This window comes from Anabas testudineus, chromosome 23 (assembly GCF_900324465.2).
Source record: "Anabas testudineus chromosome 23, fAnaTes1.2, whole genome shotgun sequence".
NCBI lineage: Eukaryota > Metazoa > Chordata > Actinopteri > Anabantiformes > Anabantidae > Anabas > Anabas testudineus.
Genome location: NC_046631.1, coordinates 2736535 through 2764225, shown reverse-complemented (window position 1 = coordinate 2764225; position 27691 = coordinate 2736535). Strand labels below are relative to the sequence as shown.

The 27691-nt window shown below is 42.1% G+C and overlaps 1 protein-coding gene across 7 annotated transcripts in view; it reads right to left on the bottom strand.

Moving 5' to 3' along the window:
* Positions 1 to 27691, bottom strand: part of nav3 (neuron navigator 3) — a 247766-nt gene that overhangs the window by 46866 nt on the left and 173209 nt on the right. For all 7 annotated transcript variants that reach the window (XM_026363685.1, XM_026363681.1, XM_026363682.1 and 4 more), the window contains 5 exons: positions 26558 to 27674; positions 23575 to 23690; positions 13686 to 13794; positions 5378 to 5611; positions 3984 to 4103 (listed from right to left, as the gene is read on the bottom strand). In XM_026363685.1, the coding sequence (XP_026219470.1) occupies positions 3984 to 4103; positions 5378 to 5611; positions 13686 to 13794; positions 23575 to 23690; positions 26558 to 27674 (1696 nt within the window). The remainder of the gene's footprint in view (positions 1 to 3983; positions 4104 to 5377; positions 5612 to 13685; positions 13795 to 23574; positions 23691 to 26557; positions 27675 to 27691) is intronic.

Genomic DNA, 27691 nt, shown 5'->3' with positions numbered 1-27691 from the left:
GAGTGGTTAATGAGGGTACCAAGCTTCCCCAGAGGAAATTATGAGAATTATTCAGATTAATGTTAAATATAGGGAAAAGCATCCTGATTTGAGGAATCAATGCCAGAGATTAAGAAATAACAGGAACTTTCAGCTTCCAAAAACTTTCCCTTTAGCTCTCTGAATAAAGAGATGGTTAATTAGTGTTTTTGAGTGAGCTGCAATGTGCCTGTTTTTGAGAGGAAATGCATGTGCAAGCAGGCACCTGCACCAGTGAGGACACACATTTGCATCACATACAAGAGCAAGTTGCAGCTGGGTCCTCAAATCTACAATAAAATGTCTTCCAATTACCATCACAGTGTGCTAAGTTTAGTCTGTGTGCTCTTCATTAAGGTGGAAGGAGAGAACAAAGACAAATGTGTGTCAGAAAAAGACTGACACCCACCAGAAAACGTCAGAAAGCTAGATAGCAGAAACACTGAAGAGCTAAAGTTTCAGGTGCAAAGTGGCGCCCTTGGCAGAGATGAACTACACAGAAACTTATATAATGACTAGCTTTGTCACTGATAGCAGAAACTCTCTCCTCCAAATCTTCTCGCTGCTTACGGCAGCACTGACGAGCTGTGCAGCTTCACTACAACTGTCACTGCTCTGCAAAGTGACAGCCGGGATCCTGCTCGGCAACACACAGACATATGTGGTGCACACACACCAACACACACAGACACACTCCAAATGTAGTCCGGGACGAGCATGGACAACACAACCACAACAAACATTCGAACGCACAAGCATGTTTTCAATTGCCCATAGCTTCAACCTAACAAAAAACGCAAAGCCAGCTGCCACAGTCCAGCCCTCAAACAGGAGTGTAAGGGAGAATGTGCGATAGAGAGAGATGCAGTGTCACACACAAAAGGTTGTGGTATGCTAAAAGTGAGACTCTGTTACTTATTCATGTCTTCCCTGAGAACAGGGAGCTTGTCGGTGTCAAAACACTCTCCTTGGGCGTCTTTTCTTGACAGTAAAGCCACGAGCATGCGCTGTTCTATTCTGCATGACAGTAGGGTATTTTTAGAGGGCGGCTTTTAGCTAAGGCTGAACACACCATTGTTTTGAAACAAACTGATCAGAAGAGGGTGTTTTTTTTGTTTGTTTGTTTAGCTGATTTGGAGTAGATGGGCAGTCTCAGCAAATTCTCACAAATGAAAACATCTTATACAGTAAATCTGTACAGTGGTGGTAAAAAGAAGAAGATCTGGTCAAATAGTAAAAGTGACTTAAATCTAAATCTTGACTCATCTTTTTCCTCTAACTTACAGTGCTTTCCTAAGAAACACCCACAAAGGAATGGTTGTGAGCAGTATTTAACACCACATAGTTATCAGATCAAGTACAAACCTTATTTAAGGTTTACTGCAGCAAACACTGTTCTAACCCGAGATGGTCACCTGCTGGCCATGAGTCTTGATGATTTATTTAGATTCATTTTTTTAGGGCTTCTGTTGGTTTAGAAAAAAACTCCCTTTAGTGGCAGCCAGGGGAGTGGTTAGGGACAGAGAAAAGCATGGCACATAATGAGCCTCACGGGAGCTCAGTGAATGACTGACCACATAGACCGACTGCCATTTTCTGCCTCCCAGGAACTCTCTCTACTACTGCCAGTGTGTTGCTGGCTTTATGTGTGTACCTTCCCAATTATTCAAGAAATATAATAGAAAAACAGAGAACAATGATACTGTGTAACTGCTCCCTTTACTGATAAAAAAACAATAATGACATAATTCAGCTCAGTAAAAAGCTATCACCCAAAAATAGTTGAAATGTCTGGCACTCAAAGTATAGCTTTGTCTAGTCGCCCGAGGCAAAACAACACAAGCAAGTTTTGTGACCACAACAGTTATGAAGAGTCTGTTTTGTACATGGTGTCTCTAAACAGTAATAGCAATTGTAGATGTTTCTGTTCATATACAGTTGCAGCATGGGACACATTTCTCTTACAAAGTATCAATTATATAGAACATAAAATCTCAACCTTATGCTGCACTACTGAAAATATTTCCGCTATCAAAAACATCAACAAGACTGTGACTTCCACTGTATCATGTCATACATCCTGCATGCTTTACACAGGTGCAACCACCCCTCTGTGAAATCAATCAAGTTTTACCCCATGTGAGAATATGTCTAATAATTTCCTTTTGAGAGCTACAAAAGTGAAACTCCCCAGAATGTCCACACCTGATTCCCCCAAGATTGTCTGGCGTTTATACGTTTTACAGCATTTTATTACAATTTCTGGTATCTTACAGTAGCTGAAAAGTAAGCAATATAATTTTTTTATGTGAAAAGGAATAAGAATAAGAATAAGAGCATTGTCTGTATTTGTTGTTCCTTGTATGCCCACATGTACATTTGAAGACAACTTTTCAAAGTCAGCCAACTGATTGTTTGGGAGTTATGCCCCACTCATTTCATCTAAAGCCAGGGGGTTATGTGGAAAAGAAGACAAATGCTTTGGGATAAAGAAGGAACCAATCATGAAAGGCACATCCCATTCTAAAGAAGGAGCTCAAGCCAGGTAGGGGTGTAAAACCCGCTGAGCAATCGCTTCAGAAATGAATTTCCTTCCTGAGCTTTGTCATGTGCCACAGAAGGTGACACCTTAGCTTCTGACAATCACACATGTCAGACAGAGGCAGGGGGAGGCATTATGTGCATTTGTGTGTGTGTACTGTAGATTTACATAGTTTTGTAGGGAAAAAATAGGAAGGAAGTAAGAAAGGTTCCAGAGTTCAAATTCTGATCCTATTGGGAGTCTCATCCTTGCAGGCATCAGGCATCAAGCTGGAGTCAATATTTCCTCACAGCCCCCGAGGCCCAAAGCACTAACATAGAATTTAGCTGAGAGAAGCAGTACTTTTCTGGATTTATGTCAAAGCAAAGTGAGAGACACTTTAGGCAAAAAGAATTCCAATACGGACATAAAACACATGTAGAGTTAGACTAAGATCTGGCAAATAGAAGAGTGTTTACAAGGTTCATATTTATTCTTATCTAATCCATGCCTCCATCTGAGTGTCATAGGTTGACAGGCAGATCAGTCTGAGACTGACGGGGCTGATTAATCCCCCATTCTGATCTCCAGTCAGGTCTAGCATGGTCTGACCATCGGTCAATCACAGATACAATCGATGTCACTCCTGGCTGACTCGCTTGACTGACTGTTGACTGTGACGAATACACTACACACACAGGAAGCAGCCCATGAGCAGGTTCATCTGGTCTGTGAAACAATTGAATTATAATGATGGGCTGACAAAACATATAGACAGTGTCTGCAAGCTGTACTGTTTAAATTTACCTCATGTAACCACATGCACATTTATTTTATTGTTGAATCCTTAAACACTTTGAGAATGCAGTCAGAGACTTGCACACTCACTGACTGGTTTTATGTGATGTCAGTACACTAATACTACTTCTATTAAAAAGTATTTATTGCATGTAGCTTATTACAAAAAAAAAAAACCTTGTGTTTTGTTGCATGCTAAGTTCCTAGATAGGTAGAAGACACAAAGGTGGATGCTTCAACAACATTATATTAATCAAACATACAAAGATAGAGACACGGTAGCATTTCTGCTTGGGAAAGTTGGTATGATTTCAACCTTTGTGGCATCCTGACCACAGTGTACCACTTTTCCCATGCACAAGTATCACTGGCTGCAATGCTCTTGCAAACATCCACTTGGCTACAGCTAAAAAGTTATTGGCAATAAGCAAGGTTAACAGAAGCTTGAATCCAATGTCAGGTGCTGGAGAGGAAACATCAGCATGAAATGAAAACTGAAATGTGAACTATAGACACTATGCAAATTGCATCAAATGTGTGATTGGATAAATCTCAAACCTGAGAAACCTCTGGCAGCAGTCCACACACATCACACACACATTATAAAAACAAGAAGCACCGTTTGATTGATAGACTGCGGCCTTACCTGTCTATGTCGCCCTGCATCTCTTTGCTTCCCCTCTGGGATATTTCTCGAGAAGAAGCTGAGTCTGAGGCTCGGCCTGCATTCCGTGCATACAAATGGAGGCTGCCGTCTGTAAGGTATCTGTCAGAGGAGAATTTATTAGGGGAAGTAGACATCTAATCTTAGTTTGGCCAAACAAATTTCAAAAAGACAGTTCATTCAAATTAAACCAAATTAAAAGACAGTGACTTGGCTGGCCAATGGATAATTATTTTATTGAAAACAGCTGCATGTTTAAATTAGTCTGTGTATCTGTGGGAGTGAGTAGGTGGCAGGATTTGAGGCTACTGCCAGATAGCTATCAGAAACAGCTGATAGGACATGTTGATCATTAGTGTTGAGCTAATTAAGCAAATAATTCAGCTAATCACCTTTCCCTCTCAATGTGTTGTTGTTCTCTGTTCTGACGTGTCTTTAATAATACGGATGCTTTACTCCATCAGTCCACGCTTTCTGTCCTAGGAGTCCCTCACCCCTCAAACTCTTGCTTTTTCAATACATTTACCACTTGCTCAAGGCAATTCTTGCTACTGTATAAACGAAGGTCAGAAACTCACGCACACAATTGTTACGATGTTTTGTGGAAAAGAGTGACGCATCTTCTTCTTTTTCATTTAGGTTTTCTGTCAGGGTATTAAGAGTTCTCAAGGTTCCCACAATGTATTACCAGAACATTTCCTTTTAAGGCAGGACAAACCAGTGATAGCCTTGATGGATGTCAGCAGGTTATTTGTATTTATATAAAGAGAAAGACCTTGAAAGGCCTTGGCAACTTCATGAATACACAGCTATTTGTGATTCTTTATTTTTTTATATTATAGCTAGTATTCTTTGCAACACTGAACAAACACTTGTAGTCATGATGCTGCAGAAAATAAATGGCCTTTAAAGTGGCATTTATGTTTGTATAAATGTTTTAGAAGGCCAGTCTACTGTGTATTAAAGGTAAAAAATGTACTGTAAGTGTTGGGTTCACTCCACAGCACAGTAAAGGCAAAAGTGCAACATGGTTGTGATGTCCTAAATTCCAACATACCACTTACTTTAGATTCTAAAACTTCAGTTAGTTGTCAAAAGGAAAGGACGTTAGTCTTCATTATTAGTAGGCAATTTTCAAAACATGAACATTAGCTGTGTCACTGATTGCTCTAAAGCATGAACTCAGAATTAGTTAATGTGGCTCTGGCGGAGGCTGAGGTTCTCATCCTACCCACTGGTGATCTCATCCATCCAGTTGTTCTTGTCTAGACGTACCCTGCTATCTCCATCTGCTTCCCTCCATGCAGACTCCCTCCTCTCTCCGCTACTCTGCCCTCCTCCTTAGCCTGATGCTGCTGCTTGTCCTGTATACAAACCTGGAGGGGTCGGTGTGCCCACTATAGCGCCCTGTGGTGGTGCCAGTACTCGTCGAGCTTGTCCTAGGGGCAGCATAATTGCTGGGCATTGACGGGGCGTCGCCTGCCTGGAGACGTGGGGTTTGCGTGGGGCCCAGTCGCCAGGCCATGGGGGAGGACCGTGCAGTGAGGGCTGGGATACTCCGCCCATTGACCTCAGTAGTTACTGTTGTGTCGAAGGTTGTTTCTAGTGTACTGTGGAGACACAGGAGTACAAAGACTGAATAAGGGAATTGTCACTGTAGACATAATACAGCATAGAAACTGATGTTTAGCATTTGGTTTTCTTTAGCTGCTAACTACTCTCAAAGATGGTCTTAGAAAAGTGCTTGAAATTGACCAAAATCACAGGTCTAACACACTGACATCATCGTGTCAGATGCACTCCTGTGTGAAGGGCAAATCGTTCAAGAGAAAATATCAGTTATATTTTTAGAAGAGAGCTGTCTACATCAGCCACTCCCTTCAAATCACACGCAGGTTGCTCTAACATTGCTTTATAGGTGTGCATGTGTTTGTGTGTGTGTGACCCTCCTAAAGTGCTACTTCTTCCGGTGTGTTAACTCGGAGTGAGGAGAAAACTAAAGTGAAAGCTCCCAAGAGAATACATGTCAGACTATCACGGTTCATCACATGGCGATGAGATGCTGAGAGGAGACAGCCATGTTTCCATCCAATTATCAAGTCAATCTTGAACTGTTGCATTGCACGAACTTTTGAAATGTCACAAGAAAAATCTAAATCCAAATCGCATTGAAGAAAGTAAATATACTTCCTTTATATTTGTAAGAAAAATTGTTAATGCCATGCACCATAGTGTTGATATTCTTTACAGTGTAAGATGAAATTAAATTTTAGCAAATAAATCAGCCAAGACAATGAATGAATCCTAATAAGCAGAAAAATATGACTGGCTCCATTTATGAACTATCCTCCATGAGCCTCTTCACAGTGACTTTTTTTCACTAAAACTGGTGAGAAATCTGAAAATGTCAATTGCAGTACACAGCTTTCATCTTTAAAATAATCGTTTTGCTAAGAAAAAGGTGAAAAATCAAGATGATGGAATCAACTCTCAAGTACTACAGGTAAATCAAGGGTAACATCTGAGTATATGTACAAAGAAATATACTGATAAGCACTCACACACCAAGCCTAGTAACTTTGCAGAAAGTAAAGCACAGCAGCAGTGGTACCTAGCTTGAGCTCTCTCTGCTGGAAAAAGTGAGCACTGCATTCACATGATCAGAGATAGAACAACCCTGATATAAAAGCAGACAGCTACTCTGGCTTTTATCTTTATCTTCTAACTATCAGCTTTTCCTATGCAGGATAGTCACAAATATCTCTAAATAATGGTTTGTTATTTAATATATATTGCCATGGTATATGTAAATAGAATTAAGGCTTTGGGTGTGGCATGGACATTCATGTTATCATATTTAATTTTCACAATATAACGGTATTGTGTTTATAATACACTAAACTGTAGCACTGGCAGCATACAGTATAATATAAATACTATACTTGTCATATTTGCTGCTGTGTTTTACCTTTCCAGAATTCTGTTAGTCTGTAAAAACTACATTTTACAGGACACATTGACTGTGACACTGACAGATGATGGAGTTGAAGTAGAGGACAGTAGTTGGCTGTGTATGATGAGACACTTTTTTTGATGCCTGCCTCTGTATGCTTGCCTCCCTTCATTAGGTGACAGAATCAATCACATCGTAAAGCAGAGACTCACACGTAGCAGTGAGAGAGGTGTGAGAGCAGGATTTTGTGTGTGTGTGTCTGAGAGAGAGAGAAAGGGCAGAACACTACAGCCTGTGATGCCAAGTACCAACATGAGAAGGGCAGCAATGGCAGCCATATTCACAACACATCTCGATCAACACCTCCTGAGACTAACACACACACGAGCCCAATGACACACACGATTATTAGTGTTATTGTTAGTGTGCTGAATAGTCAAATGAAGAAAAAAGAACTGCTCATCTGACAAGCAATCACAGTCAAATATGGAAATACAGAAATCAATTTGCCACAGTATAGAAATCAAAATCATTTAAACTTTTGCACACAATGCAGATTGCTAAATCAGCTTATCTTTATCTTCAGGCAGCAGAGGGAAAAAAAGAAGGAAGACAGAAAAACCAAGGGAGACGTGCATGTGTAGGTGTTAGATAAATGAGCATGGAAACCAAGAATATGGTTGAAAAACAGAAGAGAAGGAGTAGAAGAGAGGTGCTGCAATATTTTTTATATCTAACCTGCCACGTTGACACGTTTAATTTAAAAACATGCTTTAATATATCATAAAATGTATGATAAGCAACATACTGTATAACACCAATCAAACTACCTGTATTACCATAAATTATTGGTAGTCTGTCTCTTCACATATTTTGAATGTTATTGTTGCTTTTTGATTATCTTTGTTTCACTATCTTGTAGAAAGCACATTCAAAACTAAAATAAATCCTAATAGATGGAGATTATTTTGTGTTTAGCCAAGAGCTCAGTGGGAGAGGAATCTGTGTTGACAGCAGGGAATTGTTTATTGCTGAGCAATGCTAGATATAAATATACTGCTACTGTCTCTTGCTGCTGCTTTCTGAGGTCCGAGATATTTACATGTTAACATTCATTACATGTTAAATATGAGTGTTTCTTTTGGAGGTTAATTCAATGATCTTGGTAAATTGCTGTATTGCTTCAAAAGGTGTCCACAAATGTACAGTACACCAGGAAGGCCACACTTCAATTGGGTAAGGAAAGGTTGTGAGAGTTGTGAGTATTATATTGTCCACTTAAAAGGCTATTCAGGTCAGGTGAGAAGTGAAATCAGAAGGTGAATTTGAGGTTGCCAACTCCAAATTTCCTCTGACTGAAGAAACAATTTGAATGAGAAGTGAAATGGTTCGACTTAACAGGGATAACTCATCTTCCAGATATTGCAGTGTGTTGTTTATTATTTATTCATTTTGATTCATCTACAAACACATTTTACAAAAAAAATAGAACGTTTTCTAATTTGAATAAAGGCTAAAATTTTACAAAGATTTTCAGTGATTTCATTGGCCAGCTTAATTGTATTTTGTAAATATAAGCAAAATCTGAGTCTGATGCCAGCAACACCCTCATCACCTGTCCTTTTAATTACACTTTTTAATTGTTTGGGTACTGAGGATAATAAATGTTGCAGCTTTGTATGTAGAATATTTGTCCATTCAAGTCTTCAGTTGTTCAATAAGCCATGGTCATGATGCACCACACATTTTCAAAACAAGACAGATGTGTATTGCAGGTAGGTCAGTCATGTACATGAACCACGTGTCTATGAAGCAACTCTGTTGTAGCACGTACAGGATAAGGCCTGATGTTTCCCTGCTCAAACATGCAATACAGCCTGATGACTTGAAGGTCACACACATTCAACAGTGGTTTCTACCCTTGGGCTTTACACACTGAGATTTCCCCAGAGACTCTCAGACTTTTCACAATCTTGGCAACCTTGTGTTATCGGCCTGGTTTTATGACTAACTACAGCAAGAAAAGTAATAATGTCATAACATAATGTAATTTTTAAGTGAAAACCATCACTGAATGTTTCAAAACGCAAATATATTTCAGTCTCATCACAGAACCTACATATTCTAACTCTAGTCAGAATTGCAAAGTCATTTTCCATTGTCCATCATAGATCAAAAACTCGCTTTACCTCCCTTCAGCTGAATCATGTTACGTATCCTCTCTTCTGTTCAGTCAAACTGCTCTAACAAGAATGTTGTTAGGTATTGAAAAGTGTCTGTCTATGACCCATTATTATTGTTAAGCATTTGCAATTTGGCAGCTTAGGACATCTTTACTATACTGCTGAATATACTGCAAATAAATTGGTCTTGAAGGATTAGAATAGAACGAGCAGCTACCTCCTCAATTCCAAAGCAATGAATAATCTACCCAAAGCTGTTCTCTCTGTACTCAAAATGTAAACATAGCATAAACAAACCCAACTAGCTATGCCAATTACCTTGCCGCTTGCTGAATCCCTGTAGGAATAGACAGCAATCCCTAAGGTCCGAGGAAATAGGGAGACAAGAGCAGGGGAGATTTTTGCTTCCTCCGTTTGCTATACCAGGTTTGTCCTTCACAGCATTTCTTCACACAATACCATTTTTCATTGTCAGGGTAGAGAGACAGAGTAAAACTGAGTAGATGAAATGTTTTTTTTTTTTCAACAATACAGATCGTCTATGGAGACCTGAACAGGTCTGGACCTCTAAGGAAGGGTTTAAGGGTGTAAGTGTGGACAAATCTGTCATTATGACTGTAAAACCAAAGTGCCATTGTCAGTTCAACAAAGCCAGGAGCTGGCAGCAGGACCCCTGAAACTGTAGTTTAATCACATATACTGTACTGTATGAAAAGAGTTGTGTTTGTACATGAACTGCCATAAAGCTGCATCTTATTATGAGGTAAATGCATCTTCAGTCACTTTGTGCAAGTGTCAAGTTCTGTCAGCCTATACCTCTACTAGGCACCAGTGGCTGATGTGGACAGAGCCAATGAACTTAAGAAGTTCTTCAACAGGTTCAAAGCTGAAACAAGTGCAGCCTGTCTCCCCAAACGCCCTCATTCCTCCTCAATGTCTTCTCCTCCATCTACTCCAACTTCTTTCCCTACACCTGTGTGCATCTCCACCCCTGAAGCTATGCCCTCTCCATCACCTGAGCATGCTCCATCTGTCACAGCAACAGGGGTCAGGCTGCAGTTACAAACCAAAGGGACTGTGGGACAATCCCGTTGGTGTGTCCTGTAGGGAGTTACAAAGACTATGCTGTGGGAAGGCCCAACTTACAAGATAGGGTACGCATAAGGAGGACTGGAATTGAACCACACACTCCTGCATGGAGGGCAGCAATAGTACCACCATGCTATCTGGCTGCGGTTGAATCACAAGAAACACGTTGATGTAGATGATGCTGTCATCCACGTTTCCTGGACCACTGATATCCTGACAAAAAGGGTTCGTAGATGACTGCTCTACCACCTGAGCTACTGCTGATTAGTTGCTCCTCGGCTTCCTTTAGGGTATCTGTAATGTGTAACTCATTTGCAACATAGGAGGCGAGGTTGACCGATTTGGAAACTTGGCTTCGTGCCATAGAAAACAAGCCAGCTAGTCATGTTCCAGTAGTGAGGAGCCACCTAGCCTAGCTCCCATTATCTGTTCTCCAGAAGTTTCCAAGCAGCCGGAAGGTCAGGCTCGCTGGGTGATGGTTCTTAGGAAGGATAACCCTAGACACTCGCCCAAGGTTCACTATGACTAATTTATGCTTCCAACATATTTTTCCCACTCAGTGCCACATCCGCTGAGAAATAACATGGGCTACATCGACAACTGGAAAACTTTATGGAGAAATTCATCCCACATTAGATGGTGCGTCTCTAATATGACTGAGTTTATTAGATGTCCTAAAGCCTGAAATCTCAAAGTGGAGCCCAGGATGCATGTCTTACATGCCACTCTGCAGTTTTCTTACAGCAATAATTTTCAGACTTTCTATCTGATTTAGTTCTTAGTATACATAAAGTAATTATAGTAGGTGACTTTAACATCCATGTAGATGCTGATAACTGCCTCAACACTGCATTTAATTCACTAATAGACTCCATTGGTTTTAATGAAAATGTAAATAAATCCACACACCGTTTTAATCACACCCTTGATCTTGTTTTGACATATGGAATTGAAATTGATCATTTAATAGTTTTTTTTTTTCTTAAAACCCTATTTTACCTGACCACTTTTTTTACTGTACTGAACTTTACTTCACCTAAGAAAAAATTCCACTACAGCAGAATACTCAATACTATTGTCCCTCTGGAAAAAAAGGTAGTGAATCAGAGGAGGCTAGTTCCATGGTACAGTAGCTTAAAGCAGAAATCACATTAGCTGGAAAAGACTTGGCGTATGTAGAAATGGAAGGCAGGTTAGTGTAGTGGTAACATCACCGCCTCCCATGTGCCCCAGCTGTGGCCTACCACCAGTAGGGGTCTTTAGGCAAGACCTCCTCATGCTTACCCTGCCTACCATTGTACCCTACTTGTAAGTCGCTTCGCTAAAAGCGTCTGCTAAATGTAAATGTAAGGCATGTTAAGTCTTCCATGCACACAAAAGTTAGTTACAGAGTTCCACATGGTTCTGTGCTTGGACTGATTCCCTTCATTCCATGTATGTCCCCCCCTTAGGCAATATTTGTTTTATTAGGAAACACTAAATTTGCATTGATATGCAGATGATGATACCCACTAGATATTTATCTATAAACTAGAAGAAACTAATTAATTTAACTTAAGGCATTCTGAAAAAACATAAAGACCTAGATGTCCTCTAATTTTCTACTCCTAAATTCAGACAAGACGGAGGTTATTTTGTTTGGTCCCAACAACCTTAGAGATATGATGATATGAGAATATCATATTCTTATGCTAGATAACATTGGTCTGAAGTAATACTGTGAGGAATTTCAGAATTATCTTTGACCAGGATATCTCCTTTCATATGTAAAAGAAATCTCTAGAACTGAGATGCATCCTGACTGAACGTCCTCATCCAGTAAGCATTTGTGGTGCGAACATTGAAGTGGCGCCAGCCTACAAATATAATAAAATAAGTTGGGCTTGTCACTTCACACAGATGTGCAATATAAAAAAAAAGGCAGAGACATCTTTTCCTCCAAAAGGCGGATTAGGTCATTAGACATCTGCAGGAAAATGCTGCAGATGTTTTACCAAATTGTTGCAAACGAGACTTTGTCCTCATATTCCACCCTTGTGGTCCCTGTTGAATTAAATGTGTTGGCAAGACAATGACTCTGTATTGATTGCGCCTAGCTGAGACTCCTCTGAGCAATAAAAGAAGCAGAAAACAAACACACACATGCAGACGCACAGAGCCATCTGTCATGGCTGTCGGCAGCCTGGCCACCACCTTCCTCTGCAAATGGGGCAAAACACACAAAATAATAGACTGGGAGAGAAGGAGAGACGAGGATGGAACCATAGCTTGAGGAACTGACATAAACCAATGGGTATCATTTTGTCTTTGCCTGAGCCAAAGTCTGTCCACATTGTGTGTTGTTAGATCCTCTGTGTTGCCCATGCCTCACAGATGGAACGGCCTTTTAAGGTGCCGGTTGTCCATCAACTCCTGAATGTCATTACATGTGTGCCAGTTGGGGAGGAAGGTGAAGCCTGTTTTTAATTAAACCCAGGAAATGTGGAGGAAAAAATGGAATGGTAATGGAGGGAATATGATTAATAGTTGGATACATATCTTTCTGTTGGATCAATATGATAAACTGTGCAGAGTGAGTCAGAGATATCAAAATCAAACCTGTTTTTATTTAGAGGGCAAAAGATGCACAAGGAATCTGACTTAGCTTCTGTTTGTGCTAAGACTGTGCTGTGATCAAAGAGAAAGGGACACGTGTGGGTTTTTTTCTTTCGGAAATGTGCATCTGTTGTTGCAGATTTGATGCATTTTGTGGAAGCTGAAAATGTCTCAGTCTCAGACTGTCGACACATCACGTCAGAGGGGAACAGCTGGTGAAAGCAGGCTTATTTATGTTTGCAGATTACTGTTTCTCTCTTACTTGTTGCTTTCTAATTCTGCTTACAAGAAGAGATGTTTCTAGTCTGGTTTGCAATTTCAAATGCAGTTAATACTACACTACCTGTCCAGCACTGCCCAAATGTTGGAGGCCAGCAAGGCAAATTCTGCAGTCAGTGGTGGTTAGACCAAACAAAGTGTGACACTAATTACACTATTCTAATGCTAGTTAAAGTAAACCACACCATGATCGCATTGGTGTATTTCTTTACATTCAGACTGCAAAATATAAATTGCCCTATTTAAGGTGCTACTTTACACCACAATTGTTTAAAAAATATATTCCAATTGATGGGGCTCATTGACGATGCCAGATATAAAGCACTGCTGATTACAACAGACTGACTGTAAGAACAAGGAATCTTTGGGATAGACTATGTAGGAGTGAATTACATGGGGTTCTCAGTTTTGCATGTGCTGTAGATGCAGCATTATGAGCTTGACTGGAGGGTTTGTGGATCGAATCTAAGACTGAGAATGTGGCTGGGGAATTCGAATGTGAAATAACCTTCCTCAGTATATCTCCAGATGAAAACAGAGTCATTAATACCAATAAGTAATGGACAGTACAATCTGTGCACATACCTGTGGCTGATCTGTGTCCCTCGAAGACTGGACATTGTTTCTTCCAGGTTCTGCCGCAGATCAGCAATGTTTTTCACTGTCCTCATGCGTCTAGTCTCCGGGTCCTCTCCTGAAGACACACATTTATATGATTTACTGAGATGTTTGGATCACATACACATACAGTACTTGCAATTTACGATAAAGGCTACACATGCACAAACAACTACTGTGATAAGGACATCTGACATCTACTATTTCACATCTACTATTGCACTGGATGCCACTGAATGTCTCACTAAGGAAAACAGAATGATGACTGGTCATGATGACAGCCAACGTGGGTGCACGTTCCTAAAGCCCATGTGGACAATTTGGAGGCCATTCAAAAAATCAGCCTGGACGCACCACACTCAGTTCTTTCAGTCTAAAAAGTGGATACATTATTTTACACAGTATTGACATTTTTCCTTCAGGCTGATGCAGAAATGTCATGTCATGACACCACACGCTCTATCAGACAGCTCAGGACACAGTTGTGCCTGCGAAAGCAAACTCTGTCAGTGTTTCTCTGTCAGGCATGTCGGAAATCGCTGCCACTTCAGTGCACCGTTGTCCTTCCCTGCCTTACAGCAGCGTACAGCTATGAAAGCATGTTCTTCTCATTGCCTCATTACATTTTTTACTGAGGCATTAGGTCTATTCTCAAGGAGTGCTGCTAATAAGCACAGGGTGGGCAACATTTCAGAACTGTGAGCTGTGGGCACACACTAAAGTATCTGCTTGTCTACTCCAATTAAGCCTCTCTGTTAGCTTGTCAAACTAGCTTGTATCCACGGGCGGGTACCACAGAATAGGTAATTAACAAGTGGCATGAGACATAGTATGGATGCCAGTCACACTACTTTCCAGTTTTAACATGTTTTCAGAGAAAAATGTTCTCCACGGTGGAGATAAATAAGCTGGCAGGTCACATGAAATGCAGTGCGATAGTTAAGATGAATAGAAGAAGCTCTGCTCTGTGTGCTGATTTGTTCTAAGAAGAAACAGTGTTTAGACCTCAGCGCTGTGGCTCTAGTGACTGGGGCAAATGGGGGCAGATCGGAGCAGCAGTAGGTTCAAAGTTTGAAAAAGCCTAGTGTGACTCCTGTGGCAAAGCTCAGTGCCAGGATGAGAAAATCGTTCATGTGTTTATATGCAGGAATATCCATCAGGTCATAGCAGATAAGCTGAAATGCTAAGGCAGTTTCCCTGGATCACTCTAGATTTGTAAAAATCCATTTCAGAGGTGAGTATAGAGCATTTTAGATAGATTTTTAGTACAGTTACAGACGTTATACATTTCATTTGATTAAAAAATTGTCTTTTAGTTTTCTGTCTCTGGTATTTCCACATTTTTTCATTTTCAATTTTCTAACAATGGGGAAAAAAAAGAAAAGATTTTAACATATTACTACGGCAGGGCAGTGTGTGGCTGATCTCGCACACTGACACGTGTATGCTTTGTGACAATGCACACTTTCGGAAGAAGTTGGCTCACCAGGTACAATAAATGTGCAAAAAACTGCCTTGTTGATATTGACGTTTAGGAATTTAAATTTAAAATCAAATCGCTTTTTGACAGAGAATCAGAATTAAGTCAAATCCTGGCCTCAATTATACTGCATTGGGTAATGACCTCACAGGGTACAAAGGTGTGTGATATGATGTGATATGTGAGGTCATGTTTTGTCTTAGCAAACAGACTAAACACTGAGGAGGTGACCAGAACCTGCAGCGGAAGTCTGCTCTATGGCTGCTAATCAGAAATTGATGAGGTACGTAATTCTTGCAGTATAATGTACTAGAGCAGGGGTATTCAACTAAAATTTAAAGAGGTCCGGTTACACAATATTTTTGGAAGCAAACGTCCAGAAGATTATTTACTGCCATATATTATCAAGTAGCCTGCATGTAATCAGTACTTGACTGTCAAATCTAATTATTTCAGTACAATTCAAAAACCTTTTGACCAATTTACTCTTATGTAACATCGAACTGAGCATGTGGCTCAAGATCCTGGTGGACTGGTCCTATTGGGCTCTGAGACTAGCAACTTTGATTGCACATTGGCAATTTTAATAAGAGCCACAGTTTCTCAACATATCAGACACACTATTTTAGTGCTCCCAGTAGGTAATATGAACAGAAAGGAGTCTGTCTAATCCAGATTAAAATCTCTTTGCTGTCACCTTTCCCCTATTTGGACATTTTTATACTTATCTCTTCCTTTTTCAGTCTCACCATCCTTTTATCAAATTTCTCCTCTCTGACGTCTGTATTTCTTTCCTCTGTCGTCTGTCGTCTGTCTCTCTCCTCACTGTCGTCTGTATCTCTCTCCTCACTGTCGTCTGTATCTCTCTCCTCTCTGTCGTCTGTATCTCTCCCTCTCTCCTCTCTGTCGTCTGTATCTCTCCCTCTCTCCTCTCTGTCGTCTGTATCTCTCCTCTCTCTCTCGACTGTATCTCTCCTCTCTCTGTCGACTGTATCTCTCCTCTCTGTCGTCTGTATCTCTCTCCTCTCTGTCGTCTGTATCTCTCCCTCTCTCCTCTCTGTCGTCTGTATCTCTCCCTCTCTCCTCTCTGTCGACTGTATCTCTCCTCTCTCTGTCGACTGTATCTCTCCTCTCTGTCGTCTGTATCTCTCCTCTCTGTCGTCTGTATCTCTCTCCTCTCTGTCGTCTGTATCTCTCCCTCTCTCCTCTCTGTCGTCTGTATCTCTCCCTCTCTCCTCTCTGTCGTCTGTATCTCTCCCTCTCTCCTCTCTGTCGTCTGTCTCTCTCCTCTCTGTCGTCTGTATCTCTCCTCACTGTCGTCTGTATCTCTCCCCACTGTCGACTGTATCTCTCCTCTCTGTCGACTGTATCTCTCCTCTCTCTGTCGACTGTATCTCTCCTCTCTGTCGTCTGTATCTCTCCCTCTCTCCTCTCTGACGTTTGTATCTCTCCTCTCTCCTCTCTGTCGTCTGTCTCTCTCCTCTCTGTCGTCTGTCTCTCTCCTCTCTGTCGTCTGTCTCTCTCCTCTCTGTCGTCTGTATCTCTCCTCTCTCTGTCGACTGTATCTCTCCTCTCTCTGTCGACTGTATCTCTCCTCTCTGTCGTCTGTATCTCTCCTCTCTCTGTCGACTGTATCTCTCCTCTTTGTCGTCTGTATCTCTCCTCTCTGTCGTCTGTATCTGTCTCCTCTCTGTCGTCTGTCTCTCTCCTCTCTGTCGTCTGTATCTCTCCCTCTCTCCTCTCTGTCGTCTGTATCTCTCTCCTCTCTGTCGTCTGTATCTCTCCTCTCTGTCGTCTGTATCTCTCCCTCTCTCCTCTCTGTCGTCTGTATCTCTCTCCTCTCTGTCGTCTGTATCTCTCCTCTCTGTCGTCTGTATCTCTCCCTCTCTCCTCTCTGTCGTCTGTCTCTCTCCCTCTCTCCTCGTCTGTCGTCACTAAACTCGCATTCAACTGGCCAATCCGTTCTCGCGTCCACTAAATAACTACCATAAAGATCGCAATAGCTGCGCCAAATAAAATTAAGGTGCCCCGCTAGATTTGGAATCAAAATGTTTGGTTTGGTGTGTAGCTCCGGGTTCGTATGGGACAGCTTCTGGGTCCTCTGTAGACTAAGGACCCCTACATCACTACTACAGAGTTTCTCTTTTTGAAATGTTCCATTTCCCTCTCACATTTTCTCCCTGCTTCACTCCTCTTCTAGTCTTTCCAGGGCCCTTTCAAGAAAGGTCCAATTACATTCCCATTATAAAGTGACATGAAGGGATCTGGCCCCAGAGTCTCCATCATGAATGGACACTTCATGGAATATTAAGAAGAAGCTCAAAGCGTGTTTGTGCATTTATAGGTTTTTTGTGCGCAATCAACCACTACAGAAGAAGCGATCTCACCTGCACGGCCGAGCTATATTTCACCAACACAACAGCATCACATGAACAAACTTACACATTGTAGCATCTTTTGTGGATTAGGAAGAGTAGCAGCCATGCAAGTAGCTAAAGTAAATCCCTTGCACCTAATACTCTAATGTACCGGCTGCTCATACACGTCTCGCTTGATGTTTCCACTTCAGTATCCAACTCTACAGAGAGGTGAGAAGCCACAAAGCGTTCATTTGGATTCAAGCTGCTGTCGAACTCTTGGCCCGGTGAAGATATGAAGCAGCCAAACTGAGACCAAGCCAGTGGGGGGTGAGAGAGGGGTTGGAAAAGGGCACACAAGAAGGTACACACCCACATTCTCATACATACTTAGACAAACACACACAGCATTGTAGAACAAATGCTGTTCAAGATAGAGTTGACACAACATAATGCAAATGACTGCAGTTTGGGACCGACACATTTCTTTTCACACTCCAGCACAAACACGCACCCACACACAAACTGTAACAGTGGGTGCTTTTAGTTCCAGTTCTCTTTCTCCCCTCCGCCCTCTCTTTTCATTCCTCCGGTTATATTTATATGTACATGTACACTTATCTATTTATTATATATATGTGTTAATATGCATGTATGGTACATCCCCTTCAAAGGAGCATACCTATAATTTGCACTGTAATTTACTGTCTTCTTTCTGACACCGTTATGATTATATCTATGTTTATTGCTTTATGTCTAAGTTATAGTGTTTTCTTTTGACATCTCGGTTACACTGAATTCCTTGAACCTTTTTGGTGAATACATCTGATTCAGATTCTTTCAGTAACACAAAAAACATATGCATGCCAGCATAAACGTACACACAGAGAAATGAAGACCTAGATGTAGCTGTATGTTAGTTCCACTGCTGCTGCAACTTAGCTTCAATCAGGCTTTGGCTGTCAGTCATTGTGGCAGCTCTCGCATGCATACTCTACCTAAAACACATATATTCACACACAATTTAGTTGGTGCCTGCAGCGTTGCAGCACATTGCAAGCTTGTTAATACGTATCAACAACAACAACTGTTTAGAGGCAAAAAAAACGCAAACTGCAACAACAGCAGCTGTATACTTTGAAAACCAACTTTGACAGGGTGAAAGAGTTCTTTAAAGATTTTAGTACGTTTCTTGGAAAACGCACAGAAACATGTACAGTATGTGCACTACAAGACAAAAAAAATCACCTGTATGCAGATACACACATGCACAAGGTAAGGTAAATAATAGGCTATTGATCACATTGGTTGTGTGAATTGCAGGCAGCGAGGGAGGTGCTAGTAAAAAAAGCTGTGATTTTTCACTGGAGGAGGAGTTGATTTTCCATCGTCTGTGTCTCAATTATTTCTGCTTTATGCTGCATCATGCCTCAACCTGCCTAAAAGAAATCAGCAATAATCTGCTCTTTGCTAAAGCTATACTGTGTCTGTATCTGCAATAACTACCTCTGCTGTCACAACTATATAAAAAATGGCCTGTCTTATCAACTGAACCTGTGAAACATCAAAGTCAGCTTGGTACATTGGTGCTTGCTTTAAAAGCACAAAGCACTTACTTTATATCACTCATGTTGGCGGTGAGTTCTGCAAAGCTAGATGTTAAAGCTACTGACAAGATATAATATGGTAACTGTTGGCATATGTTAGACTCTGAGTGCTAAATAGCACTTAACAATGCAGCATACACAGCAGAGTGCCTCACTACCAGACAATGACAGCAACAAATGTTGCTGTGTAAGAGAGATATTTTAAAATGTGGATTTAAACTGCTTGTGTGTATCTTGTCAGTGAGGCTGCATTAACATTTAACGGTGCATGTGTTTATGACTCGCACACCACTAGCTGTGGTTGTAAAACCCAGCCCCGGTTCCCACTTTTCTCAGAGAATTTCTTAAAATTCAAATGTGTGCTCAGAGAAATAGGCTTCTCTGTGAGAATTAAGAAAATAACCAGCTTATTGTAGTAATTTCCTTTTGAGATTCACATTTTCTTCTCAAGTTGGTTATCAAAACCAAAACCTAAGTACTTAACATGACGTTCTTTTACTTTCTGTCCAAAGTTTTCATTTTGTGCTGTTGTCATAATTTTCCATTAATACTGGAGAAATGTAATCCCCAAATTATTTCTGGCTTTAGTATTTAATATTTTCAACATTCACACACATTTTCTTTGTTGAGACTGTATTGACTTACGCGGGCAAGGTTTTGTGTGCAGCACCTGCTCCAGATCGCCCAGCATGGTGAGGATCACCTCCTTATCCAGCTGAGCTGTCCCCTCACGAGGACCTCCCCCTGAAACCTCCTCTTCAGCCCAGTACCCACCGTCCTTCTCCTTGCCTTCCCGCTTTCCACCAACCTTGCTTGCTGCTAGCTCTTCATCTGAATGCCCGCTGCTGCCCTCTTCATCTGTTCCTGCCCCCTCCCTGGACTTTCGCTGCGGCTCAGTCCGTGGGTGGCCACTATAGGATGCCCGCTGTGGCCGACTGGCCGCAGCTGTGCATCGCCAGGGGACCGGGATGAGGGAATGCTCTGACTGAGAAAGCACCTTTGTGAGGGAGAGTGACAGTGATCGAGCCCTGGTGCCTCGCACACCTCCGCCCCTTGTGACTGCCTCCTTCCTGGGGCTTCCCTGGAGGCTACCTCCTGCCCGCTGTGTGGAAGATGAGTACAATGAAGAATTCTGAGGTTGGGAAAGACGAGACGGTGGGTCATCAAGCTCAAAGGAGTAAACTCGCTGTTCTCCATCACTGAGCAGGGTCAGATTTGTGAGTGAGCGCTGCTTGAGGCGCAGGTTGAGGTTGTCGGGGAGAGGCTGGGGAGGCCGCCGTGCTGGACTGCCTCCCTGATACACAGAGAACTCTGCTCCTCTCTTCATCTTTGCTCACCACTCCAGTCCCTTTTTGCAGCTTACCGCTTTACCTTTGGTGGTTCAGTGACTGACAGTTTGCAAGCAAGTGGAGCTACCTGTGCATGGCTCTTTGCTTCACATCTTGGATGCGCTGTCACTGAGAGCAGATGGAGGAAAGACAAGTGGAGGATGTAGGGAGATGTGTCCCCACGTCCCACGCCTCCTGACTAAGGTCCAGGCTTTGTAGGGCGGGAGGGAAAGCAAGCACAGATTGAAGAGGGGAGAAAAAAACCTCCCACCTAGGCACATAGGTAGAATCCAAATCCATCCTTGAGCCAGCCCATACTCAAGGTTTGATGCTGAGCCAGACACAAACACTTATTTCTTCCACCCCTTCTCCAGTCCTCATGCTGTTTCTCTGTCTTCTTGGCTCCTTTCTCTTGCTTCACCACAATCAGGGGCGTGGATGAATGATTCGCCTCCGTTCCTCACTTACACATTCTCGCTCCCTCCTGCGCTCACACTCTTTATCTTTTCCCCTATTAAATGACAGCCTCTTCTCATTCACTCTCATCGCTCTGCCTCCACCTTCTGTCTCTTCTTTAATTACCACCTCACTGCCACACTTCTGCTGGCTCCCTTCTGACTCTCTGACGGTTCCTCTCTCCTCACAGCGCAGAATGCACTAGTGAATGAGTGGTGAAGCTGGCGAATGGGTTCACATAGCTCTCGATCTGCGTGCTCATTGCAGCATGCCTCTCTCTCTCTCTCTCTCTCTCTCTGTCTCTCTGAGCCCTGCTTCTCTCTATCACTCTCTTTCCCTTAATCCCCCACATTCTCTCACTTTTCATTCCCTCCTCTTACTGTTATCTATCTTTTGTCACTCACACATCTTTCGCCCTCTCTCTCTCTCTCTGTGTCTCCCCAGCTCTCTGTTTAGTCTGATAGTGAGTTCTTTGGACATCGCACCTGCAAGCTTGCAGCCCCTGCTGCAACATGATGCCCACCCAACTCAATTAAATGCTATCTTAAGAGCAATAACAGCGAGACCACAGTTTATCATGGATCAATAATGAGAACAAGAACCGACATATTCCGCCATTATTCAATACAAGCATTATTAACCCTGCTGCTATTAGTCCACATATTGTGGAAGACAGCTAGAATGGCTAGAAGACAGTGGAAGCAGTCACCACAGAAAACGTAATTAAAGTGATACTACTCATTTGTTTACTCTTTGAGCGACTCTCCTATTAGTTTTGTTTGTGCTATGTTCGCAAATGTAAATGCTGTTATTAATTTGAAATAAAACATAACCAATTCATTTCTTAACCTTTTTACATTTTGTGTCTGCATATTGTACAAATGCATAAATGAATTTTTAAAGGGTATTGTCACTATTGACATTGGTGTTGTCTTTAAATGTAAAATAAGCAGGCTTGTCATGTGGCATTCGTGATAAACATACACTTGAATTTCCTTCTCGAAGACTAATTTCTCCTCTCTGTGAGGAAATAGCGGGAAAAACGGGAGAAATGACCATCAAACGTGACAACAAAGAGCAAGTGTTTGAAATGGACCCCAAACAAAGGGAATGGTCAGTTGTGCAGTTTAATTTTATCCTTTAAATGACAGGATTTGAAAAGCCACAACCAAAGCAAAATGTCCGGAATGTTACTGCCAGCCTGACCTCCTAAAACCTGTAATCACATGCTGTTGCTTGTGCAGAAGCTTGAAGTCTTTCTGGCTTCCCTTTGAAGTTGACATCTCATTTTTCACGGTTAGCTGTTATTGACCAAGATGACCTCTGTTATTTCTATTATTATACAAATGGAAATCATGATATCCACCAATTGAATCAAGGTGGATTTGATCCCTAAATATTAAATTCAAGTCATTTGCAGACATTTTTAAAGGATCCCCAGTAACCTTCAACAAACAGTATTATTTTCCCATAGATAGCAACTGGCAAAATCCAATCGAAACAATGACATTTTTTGTTCCAAGAGTTTGTGTTTTGATGGTGTGTTGCCTGGTTTAACCTCTCATCGTGCTCTTTGTCAAGAATTTCAGTCTGTGGTAAGAAACTCTTGACCTCTCAGATACAGAAGCTCAACTGCACAGATGTCCACTGACTGTAATTAAAAGACAATGAAGACATCTGCAGTCTTCCCTCTTTAAAAAACAAACTTAACCAGCAGTTTTCAGTTGTATATGTGTTATGACCATGATAGTTGAACACAATTCTTCTTGTAATGAATGCATAACATAGGAGGACATTTTCTGGTTTACAACATCACTTCCCATGTTGCTTTGAGACCTTAGTCCTTTACCTAGCTTTCATGCTCCATTTTTGTTTAGGTGCAAAGCCCAACAGCCACTAAGGCAGTTTAGAAGCACTCCTACACCTGGATACGGCACAAATATCTGAACTAATGGCACTGTAAGAGGTTTGGGTAAAAGTATCCATCGAATGCCAAGTAATACTTTTCAAAGGCTGTCCCCCTGCTGAACTTACAATATAAACAACAAATGATGTGTATGTACTGACAATGCTGTGTCATATCACTGGTTGTGATGCAGCGCTGGGATTGTAACAGATGATGGCAGCCTGCAGGGATGTAAACAAAGAGCTGTGTCTGGCTGTCAGCGCTGACCTTTTCCCTTCGCTACATGAAACCAGTGCAGAACAGGGATCCCCCAGTTAACACAAACAGACTCTCATTCGCTCATACACACTTACTGAAAATACACTATCACACCAGCTGCACAAGACCAGTGCATTGTGCTACCCACATCAGCAACCTTTAAAATCTCTAATCCTGCAGTTACCCCCTGGTATCACTCCAACAGACCCTGGAGTTCGCTCCATTTCAAACATACAGTATCAAGGAATCAGGTAATACTGCAGTTTTCATGTTATATTTTGTAGATAGGGAAAACATTCAGTCTAATTGCTTTCACATGCAGAGTATCAGCGCAGCATTAAAATAGTATAGAAATCCAGCATCAGATGAGGGTTAAATTCCTGCATGAACATTATTACAAAGACATAACTACACAACCACATTATCAATGCAGAGCCCACAGCATGTGTGTTGACCTGCTGTACCTGATATCTCCTCCAGGCACTGTTTGGCTGTCTTGCTGTAGACCAACTCTCCCTTGGTGGGGCTGAGGCAGGGGTCAGCTGGTGCCACCATGGTGCAGTCATTTTCTGAGAATGTCCTGAAGGCACAAAAAACAAATAATACACTGCAGTTACACAGACAGGCTAAAATATCAGCTAAATTTGCGCTTGACTACAGCCAATACAGTGATTTCACAACAGCAATGCAGCAGGAGTTATGGTTGTCATAGTCCAGTCTAAAACAATGATCTACTATGAAAAGTGTGGTACATTACTGAGGTTTTTATCTGGACTGTTTTAAATTAGCTTGTTAAACTTTTCAACATGTTTTATGTGAACATAAATAATTACAATAAATAATTAAACAAGTCCCCATTGACATCCTTTTGAAACTAAAGGATCTTGCATAATTGATGTACTATATATATTGTAAACATCTTAATCTAAAAGCAAATAGTTTGTAAAATTGTTATTCTTTTCAAAGATGGAAGTTCTCTTATGTCCCAGGTTTTAGTTTAATGTTGCATTAAAAACTACTCCCACATTAAACATTTAGTAAAACACAAATATATTATGATCTGTGGCTAAAATGTGACCATGCCAATAGTGAGCCGAGATCCGTTTGTTGGAATAGAAGTGTTATAAAAAATTTCAGGGTTTGATTTAAAGCAACAGCCATTAATTCTCCTACATTTGCATTTACTCTATATTTCTGCAACATTAAGCAAGAAAAGCGTTTGATTTCTGAGTCAGCGTTTGGTCTCAATCGCATATTCAACAGATACACTCCTCTAAGGGAGGAGGGGATGTCTTGGATGAGTGTGTGTGTGTGTGTGTGTGTGTTTTGTGCATCTAGCTCCTCCTGCATCATGCTCAACCTCAACTGTTTGTTTGGTTATCTGAAGAAACAAGGATAGAGTCCAATATACTTCATCAGACAAACTACTCCAACCCAAACACACACACACACACACACACACATACACACACACACACACACACACACACACACACACACACACACACACACACACACACACACACACGAGTGACAAGAAAACAAAAAAGTGCAGTGTCAGATGATTCACATCCAAAAGAAGGGAAAGCAAACACACACAAAGATCATACACTAATAAACTAAACAAACATACACATGCACAAATTACTGTATATTTCCTCCAATATCTCTGCCACACACACGCACACACACACACACACACACACACCAGGGACCACCACCACCTGCCGGATTGCAGATAAAAATTGGTTTACAATTGCTACAGCAGCATCAGGCTGTGACTTTGGTTCAAGTGAGAAAGCATTTTTTCTTCTTGCAAGGTTCTTTCACTTCACTGGATTCACACAGATGGATATTCACTACCAATGTTGCACACATCCATTTGTACTCAAAATAAGGAATCAGTATCGTATTTGGGAAACAAATGACTGCAGACTGATGAAGTGACAAAACATTATTTACTAAATGTGGATTCTGCTACTTTATAAGTGAAGGTCAGTTGATTCAGTCCCTGTTTACCTCATGCTCTGTTGTTCGTGGTTGTGTAATGAACTGAACTGTGTTTTAAGTGTGCCAGTTTTGTAAGAGCGTTTCCATTTATTGTTTTATCAACACATAGTCTAAGGACGTGTATTCACAGTACCCCCCACACTGATTGATTGACAGGTGATCTGTGGGAAATACTAGCACAGACACACAAATGAGCACTGAGGAATGTTGCCACACATCAATCCTGCACAATAACTGCAGCAGTTAGTGCGCAATCCAACGACAACACTGATCTGTTAAGCTTAGCAGAAAAAAACTGAGTAGGCGTAGAAGAAAAGACAAAGATGCCTAACTGGGCGAACATGATGGTCAACTGCAGCACTGCAAGAGTTCTTTACACTTTCTGTCTGCATGCTGACGGTTGTGGGTGAGGCCTGCTGGTGAGGAAGAACATTTATAGCAAGAGAAGAGGAGGATGAAGAAGGAGACTACAGTAACACGCTCACTAGGAAATATCTCCTAGCTGGTGTGTTTTGAAGACAATGGAGCAAGGTATTTTTTGGAGCATTTATAGTGTTGCTGCTTGTTCTATCTCATATTCACTTATTTGGAACTTCTAACACTGTCTGTCAAAAATTCAATCTAGTGGTCAACTTCAGGCTTCAAAATGCTCCTTCAGAAATCTACACCACAGATGGTTGTTTCTGCACTCTATTTTTTCCTATCTACTTTTTGCTAATTGAGTGGGCTGTCTGTGTTTTTACCTCTCTCCTTCATAACTGACTATCACTCACTATCTGCTCAGGAATGATACATCCGAAGCAGTTTTAACTGGCTAAATGTGTGGGATTAAAGTAATGCTAATGCACGAATATGGCAGAGCTGACTATGCACAACAGAGGAGGCTGTAGAGAGGGGGGAGAGAAGGGGTAAAGGATTAAGCCTTGTTTAATGGGATTCCTAACTCTTTTTCTCTCTGAGTACAAAAGCATCCCAGAGACTTTGGCAGCTCCTCCATTTTTTGCCCTGGATTACCTCTGCTGTCATAAGAGAAAATCGGTCCTGCTGGGCAGATTTACCCACTTCCTGTACCTCTGATGGCTGCAACATCAGGGCATGCACCAGCTGCATGCAGGAAAACACAGGTTGAATGAAGGAAAGGGGAATGGGTTCCTGACTGCTGCCAATGTCTGGATTCTCACATCAAAGATGAAACTCAGACAGTTAAATAATAGGCTTTGGCAAGCAGCAGGCTGGGGATGTTAATTTGTTCTGTAATGACTGTGAAGAGATGTGGAGGCGAGAGCAAGAGGCACAGTGGGGAGCGCCAGCTGATCACTGGGAGAACTCCAGGATTTCACAAGATGTCAGTGTGTGACTGTGAGCATGTGTGTCTGAACATGTGCAGGTAACATGAACTTAGGCAGTATACTAAATACGATGTGGAGCACTTCTCACCTGTACATAAAGGGAGCCACAGTGGCCGTATTGGGGTGGTTGTGCTGCTGTTGTTGAGGAAGCTGAACTACTCCGTTCCCTCCAAGTGCTCCTCCACCTCCTCCTCCTCCCAGCATTCCACTGGACCCAGAGAGGGCTGAGGTGCTGGTGGAAGAGGTCATGCTGGTCCGTTTGCCCTCTGGGCCCCCAGTGGTGCGCTGTATGTAGAAACTCCCTCCCTGCCCTCCTTTCATCAGCTTGCCTCTCTCACCTTCTCCACCCCGCATGTTGCCACTGCTGTTTAAGGCAGCCTGACTTTGGGTCTGGGACTGACTCTGAGGCTTTGCTGCCGATGTAGCAGGAGCTTTAAGACCTGGCTTTGGGATGCCAGTTGAAGCTGAGGAGGCGCCGCCATCTTTCTTCCCTGATGATGGCTTTCCTCCCTTTGGAATGAGGCTGGCAATTTTGGAGGTCTTCTTGTTGGAGTCAACAAATGACTCACGCTCTTCTTTGGGTGGAGAGCTGTCCTTGAAAGATTTCCCAGACTTACTTTTGTCCTCCTTGTCTTTGGATGGGCCCATAGACCTACTGCCATTGGCTGAAGATTTTGAAAATGAAGAGGAAGTCTTGCTAGGTGCACTGAGGGGTGATGCGTTGCTCTTAGTAGACACCTGCTTTGCTGTAGCACTGCTACTGCCGCTGCTGCACACTGATCCTGTGGGTGTCAATCCATCCTCACCATACTCTGACAGGTCATCCTCCTCCTGCAGAGCCATTTCTACTACAGATGGTGATGCTCGTGAAGCCGATCTGGGGTTAATCAAGCGGAACTTCTCCAACATGGACCTCTGGGGTCCACCGACAATAGCTGACCCTACTTTTAATGCATCGCTTCCCTGTGGCTGAAGACCTTCGGGTGCCTGTGGTGATGGGGTGGTGGAGGGTGAGTGCGTAGGGCTTGCCAGCATGGATGAGGTGGCGCTGTGCTTGAGGTTCATGGACTTGCTGCGCCAGGACTTGCCGGCGGTGGGTGAGGGGATGGCAGAGGCCAGCTGCTGCCCACTGAGGCTGGTGGGAACTGTTCCACCACTACCACTCCCATTCATCCCGCCAGGTACTGGAATTCCTCTTACCGCTTCTGAACCAGGGAAGAAA